General features: G+C 39.9%; 1 protein-coding gene across 2 annotated transcripts in view; it reads left to right on the top strand.

Moving 5' to 3' along the window:
• KAT6B (lysine acetyltransferase 6B) overlaps nucleotides 1–13,227 on the top strand; it is an 80,976-nt gene that overhangs the window by 50,112 nt on the left and 17,637 nt on the right. For both annotated transcript variants that reach the window (XM_075257771.1, XM_075257772.1), the window contains exons 9-12: nucleotides 795–910; nucleotides 3,679–3,820; nucleotides 5,187–5,348; nucleotides 7,105–7,198. In XM_075257771.1, the coding sequence (XP_075113872.1) occupies nucleotides 795–910; nucleotides 3,679–3,820; nucleotides 5,187–5,348; nucleotides 7,105–7,198 (514 nt within the window). The remainder of the gene's footprint in view (nucleotides 1–794; nucleotides 911–3,678; nucleotides 3,821–5,186; nucleotides 5,349–7,104; nucleotides 7,199–13,227) is intronic.

Below are 13,227 nucleotides of genomic sequence, written 5' to 3' on the forward strand. Positions count from 1 at the left end.
CTCTATAGAGGTCTCTTCATCAGGATAGTACTTCATAGTACTATCCTGATGAAGAGACCTCTATAGAGTCTCGAAAGCTCAATATGTCATCAAAAAACTTTTTAAGTTAGCCATTAAAAAAAGGTATCAACTACTGAGGACTTCTCTCAAAAAATTTCTTTCATTTCATATCCACTGGCTAACACGGTACAAGGATATTTTTTCTGGCCAGTGTTTGGTAACAGATTAATTTCATATTTTTAGATTTTTTTTTTTTTTTAAGTTCTGGTTCTTCTTTTTTGCAAAGGTAACAGGAAGTACAGTCCAGAATGGGCAGATGTTGGACTGAATCTATTCACTTAAAATTGTATATCAGTTTGCTGCTCCTGATCTTAAACATGCTACGTGCAGGTTGGATTGTACTTTGCACCGTGTAAGGTTCTTTTTCAAAGCATCATGTCATAATGTTTTGACTGTCAAATGGTCGGTATGGGGCTCAAGAGGTTGTAGTGTGACTTGATTTTGCTCACTGGGCTTTCCTCGATCACTGTACAGCACACTGGCAAGCTTCACCCACAGTCCTCGCTGATTATTGACATTTTGTCGATGCCTATATTTAAAATGCCTATGTCTTATGTCAGTGTCACTTTAAAGGATTCCACAAAGCATGCAGTTGTACCTGCCGCTATTAGTGTCACTGAATTGTTCTCCTGTGTATTTGTTTAGTTTTTTTGTTTTTTTCCCGACTTCCATGTTGCACTTTGTATATTTGCTTATCTTGTATGTCTTTCTAATATAGTCTTATTCCATCATAGAAAATAGGATGCAAAACATTGAGTGACCACACTGGCCGATATCCATCAATTATTGAATTTGGAAAATACGAAATTCAGACATGGTACTCCTCGCCTTACCCACAGGAATATGCAAGGTGAGACTTAATTTACACGCAATGCCTGTGCCTGAATGCAACACCTTGTAACATTCCTCAAGGCTGTGTATCATTAACATTTTTCAGAGCAGGATCTCTGGTACCACATACTAAGTGTTATACCATGGACGTTAGCATCCATGTTATAAATACTGCATTAGGACATTTATACTGTGACCCATATTTACTAATGGCGTAAACATAGACCAGACAGTCTGAATTCCTGAGAAAACACACAAAACTGTGGTGTACAATGTGAATGGGGACCTAAACAATTAAACCTATTAGTAGCATGGTCCCGTCGTTCAACTCTAACTCACCCTAATAAAGCGTCCCACACTGAATAAATACACAAACACATGTAAACTGAAGGGAGGTTGTTCAGGTGGTACTCAAAATAGAAATAATGTATAAAAAATTACTTTATTGAAGTTTAAATAATAAAAATCACAGATAACACTACACAGTATAGAAAAAGGGGTGTCAGACAGACAGTACAGGGACATGCACCGGTCTGATATTAAAGAGGTAACTATAGCATGTTCATATACCATAGCAACAACTGTGGCTTGCAATATTATCCAAGTGGATTACTCAAAAATTACTACAGATGCTATATACAGTATATCCATATATGAGTCCTAACATGGATTCCAATAAATACTCAAATACACAATGTATAAATGATATGAATAACAGCATCACAATATCAAGCAAATGGAATAGTCAAGGGTTAAATGTCCTCTCATGATGTGTAGTTGATGCTGTATGAACTATATATGGATCCTACCACAATCTCTATTACAGTTTAAACAATCAATGCTCCAGTGGTACGGCAAATATGGATAAAGGCATCACAAAAGAGTACTACATAAGTGCTATATCAAACATGATTTCATCATACAGGTAAAGATAAACTTACCCGTTAGGCTGGTCTTACACGGCCGTAATGCAAGTCCGCAATTGAGGGACACATTTCACCAGATATTTTATCCGTGGTGTGGCCGGGCCGCAACCGTGGTCTGCAATTTATAGAACATGTCCGTAATGGCCGTGAATTGCGGCACTGCACGGACTCGCCCATGGAACTCTATGGGCGAGTGCGGCAGGACACGGACGTCTGTGGAGTCTGCCGATCAACAACTTGCGGACTGTACATTCAATACGGTCGTGTAAGACCAGCCTGAGATGAGCGAGTACTGTTCGAAACAGCCGTTTCAAATAGCACGCACCCATAAAAATGAATGGAAGCAGCCGGCCGCTTCACCCCCTGTGTGCCGGCTGCGTCCATTCATTCCTATGGGTACGTGCTATTCAAAACAGGAGTTTCGAATAGTACTCGCTCATCTCTAATACCCATGTATACGGTCAAAATGGTGCAATGTTCCGCCGTCTGAATTCCTGCCAGATTTCACAGTGGTTAATGCTGCTTGGTAAATATGGTGTCTCTTTAGACTTTCTAAGTTTAACCACTTCAGTACCGGGCCAATTTGTGGTCCAGGACCAGACACATTTTAGGTTTATTATGTATGTGCGGTTTTGAGGTCTGTAAAATTTTTCTCATATGTCTCAGTCAACTAATTTTTGCGTCTGTTTTTTCGGGGACACATAGGGCTTTATTTTTATGTTATTTTTATTTTCAAATGTGTTTTAATTTTTTTTATATCCAGGAAAATATAAACAAAATAGGAGGGAAATTGTGTCTGGTTTTCAATTTATAATTATTTTTTTTATTTAATAACACAAAGTGTCACTGAAAAACTTTATAATATAGTTTTTCCTCTCCGTTACGGTAATTTTTATTTTGTATGGTGTCGTCAGGGGTGGGGCTATAACCTTCAATAACGGCGTTTTATTAGCGTATTATTTATTTATTTTTTATTATTATTTTATTTACCTTTTTTTAAAACTTTTTTTTTTTTTTTTCCCCAGATTGTGTCCCCATAAGGTGATAAGAGACCTTTGGGGACATCTGATCACTTTTTTTTTTTTGTACTTGAGGCTGATTTCTCCTATAACTGAGGCTGGTACATTTAACCTCAGTTACAGGAGAAATACAGACTCCTGCACACTGTATACACAGTATGCAGAGCTGATCTGAGTCCTGTAGGACCCAGCAGCTCTGGCAGGACACTGCTCCCAGAGGATCACGTGTCCGCCGGATCAGAGGGCAGCTGATTTATGGCTGCGTCCATAGCTGTGTATACAGCGCTCATTGAGCGCTGTATACACCGCGATCGAGATAGCAGAGCAGGTAATAAATCTGCCCTGCTATCTCTCTGGGAGCTCCGGCTGAAGTTACAGCCGGCTCCTAGTGAAAGCAGCTGCACGATCTTGTGCAGCTGCTGTGTTCTGACTTGGACGTACAGGTACGTCCTGTCAGAACAAGGCAAACACTATCCGGACGTATAAAGTCTATGGGCGGTCCGGAAGTGGTTAAAGAATGTTTAGCAAGTCACATCATAAGGCAAACTCTCTTTTCTGAGCTAGTTAGAGCAAATGTGTTAAAGAAGTGAATAAGAGCTTTGGCAATGTATACTCACCACCACTCCTCTAACACCTGACACCACCTTTCTTCTGATCATTTGGGCCCTGTGGATTCGGGGTTAGTGTTACTAGTGAGAAGACCTCTACTCCCTTTCTGATGGCCATATCAGCTTTCATATATGCTTCACATTAACTTGTGACTTCACTTGCCCCTTAGGGGATAATACACATTCTTTTCTTTTTCTGAAATTTTTTTTTATTTATTTTTTTAAATCCATTAGATTACCTAAGCTTTACCTGTGTGAGTTCTGTCTGAAGTATATGAAAAGTAAGACGATCCTTTCACGACACTTAAAGAAGTGTGGCTGGTTCCACCCTCCTGCCAATGAAATCTACCGGAAAGGTGACCTGTCTGTATTTGAAGTGAGTAATTCTCTTGAATATGTTTCCTTTCATTATATTTGGAGATCATGTCATGTCCTCAGAAGACTGCCAGCAGTCCTTATATTGCTGGTACTTCCCAGATTCCTGGTCATTTTTTCTCTCTCTCATGCCAGCAACAAAGACAAATAAGTCCAAATGTTTAAAATTTTCAAGGTTTAAGAAAAAAACTAAAATATATGTGGTTGGGATGCTTTATCAAATGGATAAGGACAAAAGTCTTCACTCTTAGCTTGTATTACTGTAGAAGGGGATGTATTCTGTAACCCAGTATTTAATCCCTATAGAACATCTATATTTTGGAAAAACCATAAGCATGTAGACAAGCTACTGCAATTTTGCAGGTGTGATGTTAATCTATTTATATTAGTTCTGTTATATTTGATAGTTAATATACATGATGACAGTAAAGTGTGATCATAGTGAAGTGGTCACTATTAGGGTGGTTTAACACAGTTCGGGTTTCTATGCAGAAATATTTGCAACCATTCCATTTATCAGAATTCAGATGTAAGTGACTGACTTTCAGGCTAAGGCTCTGTGTAGCAGGCCGCAGCGAAAAAGCACTGTGGCAAAAACTGCAGCGGAAACACATAGTGGTTTTTCTCACCGTGCTTTTCACAGACCAAACCGCAGCGTTTACTCCTTGTGGGGTCGCGGCCTCAGTTACGGAAAGTTCTGCAGCAAAACCTGCCACATGCAAGTTCACACTTTTGAAGTTGTGAATCCAGAAAAGTCTTCTCCTAAAGGGAAACTAAACATTGAATATACAAAACAGGAAAATAAAAATCGTCCTAGCAATTTCTTTTTTTATTCTTATCCTTTTACTTAGGCATGTGCTGCTCAAATGTGTTCCAATGCTCTGTTCTGTTATAGAGCCGGAACGGATTGGAGCATCGGGAGACCCTTTGTCATGTGGATGAAGCCTAGGTTGTGTTTTATTCCTCCTTACAGTTAAATCTGAGAAATGTATACGGACATCTTCTCTGATTGTCCTAGAATATCAGCCAGAATGTCCAACTTCTTCCTTACTGTACTACGGCAGGCTGCAAGACAACTGACAGGGCAAAAGCAGGGAGGCTGCATCAGTTTGCTAATGGATAGAAGATTTTAAGCCCCACTTGCTTTGTACAGCCTTTCAGCTTCCCCCAAGCTGACCACTAGCCAGAGATGTAACTGATCAGCAGGTGATTAACCCTGTGTTCTCTGTAGGATTCCTACAAGTGGTAAGATCATATATGTAGTGTTCCTATAAGTAATGAATGAAGCAACTGTTTTGGGGCGTGTAGATGTTTGGAGCACATTATATGAAAGCTTTGTAATCCATATCCATTTTTATCTTGTTCAGGTGGATGGGAACATCAGCAAAATCTATTGCCAAAATTTGTGTTTGTTAGCCAAGCTCTTCCTTGATCACAAAACACTCTATTATGATGTGGAGCCTTTCCTTTTCTATGTCCTCACCAAAAATGACAAGAAGGGCTGTCATTTGGTTGGATACTTCTCAAAGGTAGTTCTACAATTCCAAGATACTGTTATGCCTAATTCAGGTTATGAACAATGATCTTGCATTACACTTCAACGTCCGACATTGAACATAATATATAGAGGGGGGGGGGTCTTGCACAAGTCTTAATTTCTCAGCTGGTGTGAGTTGCACCTGAAGTAAGCGATTCCAGCCTCCTAATAATATAGGCGCACTTCTATACACCAAAATTGAAATATACATCCATCACTGCCTAGCATAGATTTCAGATGTAACTCTTAAGCCCATACACTGATGTACAATTAAAACTTCACATTTAATATTGTATGTTAAAAGATTCATATAAAAGACACATGGAAAACACGCTCATAGGTATCCTCCAATGAAAATCAAGGACACTTAAAAAGGAAGTGCCAAACACTCAATGGTGACACATGCTGAAATAGCCTGTTAAGCACAGTGGCACCATGCAATATATACTTACAGTCTGTCAGTTAAGTATGGTATAGAAATTAATGTGAAACTGTCTTACCAATGGTTGAAGGTAGGAGATTCAGATGGTGCGGGGTGTACCACAGGAGGATCAGTAACAATCCCAGTCTTTATCCTGATAAGCCCTGACCCCCAATATAACTCCTGCCCTTACAAGGGCAGTACCAGTCTGTCCCTCAAAGCTAAAACCCTATTTGCCCCGAGTTCCTACGTGTTTCCTGGTACAGTAGTGCACCAATCATCAGGGGACCTTACTAGACTGACAAGTCATAAGAAATAACAACCCCTCTTAACAGAGTCAAAGATGTAGCAGATATCACAGTGGGTCATGCTATATAAAAGATTGATACATTTGTATTATGTCTGCAAATATGTATATAGTAGATCATGATGTTGCATATTAACCCTTTACAACTCTAAACTTTGCTGCTTAAGGGAGCCTTCACACAGAGTAAGCGCGCATGTTTTTTTTGCAAAATACACGTGTAAAAATAGGTCTCCCATTGACTTCAATGACATTTTACAGGCGTATTTTTACAGGCGTATTTTTACATGTGTAAAAAATATCATTGAAGTCAATGGGAGTCTTATTTTTACACGTGTATTTTGCAAAAATACACGCGCATTTACTCCATGTGAAGGCTCCCTTAAGTTGCAAAAATGTCCTAAAGCCCATATATTAAATATGGTACAAGATACGTATGCCACTTTTTAGGTACACATTGAGCCACAGTTCTGGTAAAATTTCCAAAATCTATCCCACTAAGCAGTATTTTGTAAATGAATAATAAATGTTAATATAATAAGATTTACTGAAAAATTTCTGATAAATCTGTGTCCTTCTCTTTTATCTTCTCTGTTCATTTGAACAATTTGGTCTGTTATTCGCTCAGAGGTCTAGTAAGAGGGGAGGGTAAGGAGGGGGCTCCATTCTGTGCAGCAGTAGTTTTATCTTGAAGATATAGCAGTGCTAAAGTAGCTCCTGAATCACAGAGTAGCTAAGTCTAGCAGTTTCAGCTATTCGTGCATCTTTTCTCCGCTGCCTTCACCTCCCCTCTTCATATTCTTTGTAAAAGTAACTGCTTGAGAGGAGTAGTTGTAAGTTGAGGAGGAAGCCTGGTTCTTTTAATAGGATATATTACAACGTTTATTTATATTCTCCCTTTGCTCTACTATATTTATGGGCTCTGTTTTAATCATTGAGTTGTAGTTGTTGTTGCCTTTGTAACAGATTTCTATTGTTATCTTATGCCTATTGACTATGACTTTACACTTATTTTCTTAACAGGAGAAACTTTGCCAGCAGAAATACAACGTGTCATGTATTATGATCTTGCCTCAGTACCAGCGGCAGGGATTTGGAAGGTTCCTTATTGACTTTAGTAAGTTCATCACTTCAAACCCTGTGGAGGAGCAAAGGTGATGCTATTAGAAACATTGTTATGGTGACTTATCTCATGACAAGAGCAGAACACGTTTCAAGTAGCTATACTGATTGTGGAGTGGTTTGATTCTGTGTAAGTTTCATTATGCGTCCCCTGGAGTATCTTCTGTAGCACTGATGTACTGTTGAAGAGATCCAAGTGTCGCTTCTGATCAGTGTGTGACATGAAGCCTCTTAATATGCGGCTTGTAGAAGAGTATAAATACTTTAAGATGAGCTTTGAAGAGCATAAGCACATCACCATCGTGGCTTTCTCAAGGAGCATAGCCTGTTTGCCGAATGTTGTATGGTCACTGATCAAACGCCAGACTTGTAATTATATCCTTAACATGCAAAATGACTGCTTCAAAAGAAGTAACACCCTGCATTTTTTTTCTTCTGTCACTCCAGCATGCAAAGGGTGTTGTCATGGATACTGACTCTGTATAAAAGCTTCCAATAGGCTTATTAATGATGACTCTTGAAGAGAGATATTGTTTAGTCTTGTTCTCTTTGTTTCCTTTTTCAAAGAAAACTTGATTAAAAAACAAAAACTGACAGGAGCCATGTCATTCTAGGTGTAACCGAATTAAGACAAATCTGTCACCTGGTTTATGCTGCCTTAGCTAACAACATCATAGACAAGTATAGGAGACCACCATTTCAGCAGATCGCACTTTTTCTGCTGGAGTCCTTGAAATGACCGGTGTGTCCTTTGATATTCATGAGCTGACAACATCACCTGCTGCCGATTGACTGATTTCTCCCTATGCACCACATAGGGAGTAAGCTGTCAATCAGCAGCACGGTGATTTTGCTGCCCTTGAATATGAGGTCATAGAACTTGCCTCCCACTGTGATTTAATGTTGAAGGGAACTTATCAGGTGTGTATTTGTTTTGTTTTGTTTTGTTTTTTTTCACCCTAAATTTGGTCCAGCATGTGCATTGAGTAGTAATGTCTACTACAGTGCCCATCACTATGAATTCTCTTGCAAAAAGTCTGGTTATAATTTTTTTTATAAAAATCTTTTAGATTTTCTTGTGAAAATTTACCATAACTATTCACACTGTAAACTAGTCTAGTTCTGCAGTGTGGGGGAAGGCAGCTCGGTAGCAGCAATAATGCAGACCCACCCAGTCAGAGACAGGGACACAAAAACTGTAGCAAACGGGTTTATTTAGGAAAACAGCAACATAAATAAACCTTTACTTGGGGTACAAAATGAGCAAAATAAAGTCAAACAAAAACCCTGTTCGTCTCAGTACTAACTGTACGTGTGGCTTACTACCAACCAAATATGTAAATAAAAATAGTGCAATTCAGTCTCACCAGGCTCTCATTGTGTAAGGACAGACCCAGGCACTTCCTCTCACTCCCAGGATCTACCCTGAAGTGCCTTGTATAGCCCTGTAACGAGCCTGTGACCTACACCCCTACACCTGGGGCCGAGACCTACTCAAGACCCGCCCTGGGTCAGAAATCTGGTGCTGATATACCTGTCCAGCACTCTGCCTGTCACCTTCCCACAGCATTCATTGCATTAAATCACAGCCAGGTAGTGTATCATTTTGACGTGGGACAGTGATGGCACAGTTTGTGTATGCCAATTTAAGCTTTTAAATACTTACAACTTGAATTTTCAGAAACAGAAATTTTAGTGAGGAGAAATATAGGAAATCTCATTACTTAATGCTGCAAATGCTGGGGCAGTTTAGGGTAGAAAAAAACCACTTTCCTTTTAAATAAGAAAAATATATATATATCCATATCCACTAAGGATACGCTGGCAATCAGAAGGCAGCTGCTGCCTTTGATTTTTCGTGTAGTGGCATATGCAGTACTGTATGCAGGCCACGCATGGGATACATGACCATGTCAACAGCCATGGAGTTATAGAAAAACGCACCTCTAATATTGAAGCAATGTCATTTTTACCAAGGTTTTGTTTTTACTAATTTTAATGGCACTTTTGCCCATGGCCTGTGTTTGTGTCTGATGACAAGTGAGTAATGGTACCAGACTGTTTTGGCAGTTTTGCAAGTAGGCGAGACATTGAGCCCACTTGTGTTTTTGGAAGTAGCTGATCCTATAGTGACAGAACTAGCCCATAGAGTGTTAGTGCCAACATATTGTGTAGCCCTGTATATACATTGTGATGACGGCAATTTCTGTCCGTATTTCGCTATCTAACACGCTCCAGGGTCAATTACAGAGAAAGCCAATTATCTATAAACAGACGGAAAAACAATCTGCATCCATTTTACTGGCAATAGCGATGTATTGCCCAAGAGCGACATATGTGTCACTGTTATGTAAAATACATCGCTGAGGTGTGTATGGTCTTTTGTCTACCCGTCTGTGCAGCTTTTCTTTTGGGTAACTGTCTATAGGTGAGAAAGCTGTGGTTGTCTAGTTACTGTTAGAAAGAGAAGGATTATTATTTCATTACAGCGTCTGCATCCAGCGTGACTTGCCATAACTGTAATCTCCTGAGATGATGGAGAATAGACTGTATACTATAAAATAGGAATCTGCATTGCGTGTGAAATCTCACCCTTGGAATGGAGGCCTTTCTTCCCCCACCTCCCCTCTCCTCCTGTCTTCTGTGGGCTGTCAGGACTCCCAGCATAAGCTAGTCTTGGCAGCTTTGTGCACGAGCTGTGGCTCTTTTGTCTGTCTACAGAGTGCGTATCTGAGGTGGTGAACCATAGCACCGTCTGACTTTCAGATTTATAGAAAAACGCACCACTAATATTGAAGCAATGTAATTCTGTTTTGGAAATTTATAAATGATATGAGCCTGGATCACTGCATTGCTGTGATTTCTTATGATTGACTTGTGCCACTTGGATTTAGCATTGTATCTCTTCTGGTATCTGGATGTTTATTAGAGCTTGTGAAGGTGTGTAATGAGGGAACTCTAGGTAATTATAGGAAGTCGGATAGCTGTGCCCCCTGGTATTTGTGTGCCCCTCTAAGTGCCTCTTAATAGCACAGCCTGCAGCATTTTCTCATTATCCCCGCTTTACACTGTCAGAGTCTGTGACTTAACCCTTTCTTTCCCCCTTTCCTCATGCACATGTGGATTTTTTTTTTTTTTGCATATCACATGGCAGTGGCAGTGACTAGATTGTGCCATTTTGTTTAGACTAGCACATATGCTCATTGTTTGTGTGTATAAATGGTAGTCAGCAGAATAACAGCTTCCCTGTACATGGTAATGACAGTTCAATGGCTGGCATAACTGCACTGCCAGCTGTATGATGGTCGAAGACTTCATGTTATAGTTACACTTTTAGGTTTGTATCCAGGCAGTATATTTCTGAAATACAAAATAGGAGATGTCAATTTCATGTATTGAACTTAAACAATATGATTTTGTGAATTTAACGTTTGAAGGATATGCACGATCTCTTAAAGATGTTGCAAGGATATATCATCACTTTGATTCGTGGGGATCTATGAAATTCTCTGACCCTGAGGATGAAGAGCAACTCCAGTTACTGAGGACCTTACACCAACTCAAGCAAGCACAGTTCTTTACATTGTTGAATAGCTGCTGCTCCACTCATTCTGGCACAGTTGGTATTTTTCCTCTACCCTGCACCGTTCCCGAGCAATCATAGCTGTTACTACAGAGACTAAATACCATATCGGGCACAAAACTGTCAGAAGGGCGGTGTCATGCAGAAGCAGACAAGGGGTGCGATTCTGAGCTCTGACACTGGCTGCTTCTGATTGGAGCTCTGAATCATGCCCCCTGCCTGACACCGCTCTTCTGACATCATAGAGCGGAAATAACACATCAGGCACCAAAACAAAATGCACTTGTTGCTCAGGAACAAAGGGAGCTAGAAAGAAAATTCCAGCTGTGCTAAAATAAGTGGAGTGGCACCTATAAACGGAAGTTAAGAAGTAGAATTGGGTGGAGCAGGTGAAAGGTCCTCTTTAAGGCCAGGGGCCCCACATAGCGTAAATGCCACAATTTTGCTGGTGTTTTACAGTATCTGCAAAGTAGATGGGATTCTGGCTAATCCCATCCACACACTGCAGAGAAATATCTGCAGCGGACATGCTGAGATTTCTAAAAAAAATAATAAAAAAAAAAGGTTACATTTTTGCAAATCGCAGCATGTCAATTGAAGCTGCTAGCATTTTCTGCATAATTGAAGCAGAATATCTGCATAGAAAAACTTTGCCGACTTTTTATGAAAAGTGCTGCAGACAAAACCACAATGCATTTCCACCGTGGTTTTTCCCCTGGCACTTTTTGGCTGCGGCTTGCTATGTGGGGCCTTGGCCTACAGGGTTGTCACGTTTCAGATAAATATTTAGAGACTTGTTATTGTTTGCATAATAAGTTATACAGTTGTCCAATATACTTTCATCTATCATTCCCTTGTGGGTTTTCTAGATCTCTGTTTGCTTTCATTCATTCTTCTTACTTCTAGAGAATAAGAATCAGTCCATGGTCATGTGACGGAACGCACAGGTGCAAAGCTCGTTACCAGGCAGATGTCTGATTACATTGCTGTGACTGCAATGAGCTGTGCACCTGTGTGTCTATCACATGACCATGGACTGTATATATCACATGACCGTGGACTGTATATATCACATGACCATGGACTGTATATATCACATGACCATGGACTGTATATATCACATGACCATGGACTTGTATTCACTAGTAGTAAATAGAATGATTAAACCGCAACAAAGATGAACAAAATTATGAAGAAAGTATATTGGAAAATTCTAAAACTAACATTTGTGTCTTTAATATTGTTCTGAGACTGGACAACACCTTTAAACAAACAGGGCTGTCTGTATTGTTCTGGACAACCAGGTGAACTGTGGAGGATAAAACCGTGATGATGCTACAGCAATGAATCTGTGGGGTCTCAGAGAATGAACAGGCCCTCACGATCATAAGTCATATTTCTTAAGTATATACAATCATTTTATGAGATGAAATATCCCAGTTTCCACACAATAGGGTTACGTGAGTAAATTAGTTTTGGTCCAAAAGATGAAAAATACACTTCTTGAGTATAGCCTGATGTCCTATACTGTCCTTTTAATGTCCTGTATCAGAATTTCATCATTTGCTGTCACTCTTATTTAACATTGCTGAACTGAGAAGTACCGTATATACTCGAGTATAAGCCAACCCGAATATAAGCCGATGGCCCCTAACTTTACCACAAAAAAACTGGGAAAACTTATTGACTCGAGTATAAGCCTAGTGGGGGAAATGCAGCAGCTACTGGAAAATTTAAAAAATTAAAATGGTTGGAGTTTTTGGGTGCAGTAGTTGCTGGGAAAGGGGAAGGGGAGGGGGTGTTTTGGTTGTTTGTCTGCCCCTTCCCTGAGCTTGAGGACTGTTTTTTTTTTTTTTTCCCCCACTTGGAATTCAGCCTGGCTGAATATAGGGTATCTGCAGTGCTCCTATTAACCCCTTCCCGATGGAACAGGAGCACTGCAGATACTCTATGTTCAGTAGACCGGGCACTGTCAGACACAGGATACCTAATGTGTATGTGTTTCACAGTCATTTTCTACCTTTGTGTCTATTCTAGGGAAAGGAGGGATTTAGAACTTGATTTTTTTATTTTTTTGAAGCTTTTTTTCCCCACTATGTTATGGGAGATTCTATACATTGATATTGCAGCTGGTCATAGACCCCCCCCCCCCTCCCAAAAAAAAAAAAAGCCATGGGGGGCTTTTTCAGCACAAAAACTGTGCTGAAAAATTCGGCTTATACTTGAGTATATACGGTAAATCACAGAACTTAAGCCTAAAAATTGAGGCGAGGGTTCATGTCTAGCCCTGAAAAATACGTACCCAGGGGTTCTACAATGTCGAAATCAAGAGGCAGGAAGGGAGAAGTCTCCTAGACCAAACCTTAAATCCCAGTTTTAGTATCGGGCATATTCTTTTTAATCGACTCCACTTTTCCTTGTATAATGCAGATTTTAGTCCT

The sequence above is a fragment of the Leptodactylus fuscus genome, chromosome 10, assembly GCF_031893055.1.
Source record: "Leptodactylus fuscus isolate aLepFus1 chromosome 10, aLepFus1.hap2, whole genome shotgun sequence".
NCBI lineage: Eukaryota > Metazoa > Chordata > Amphibia > Anura > Leptodactylidae > Leptodactylus > Leptodactylus fuscus.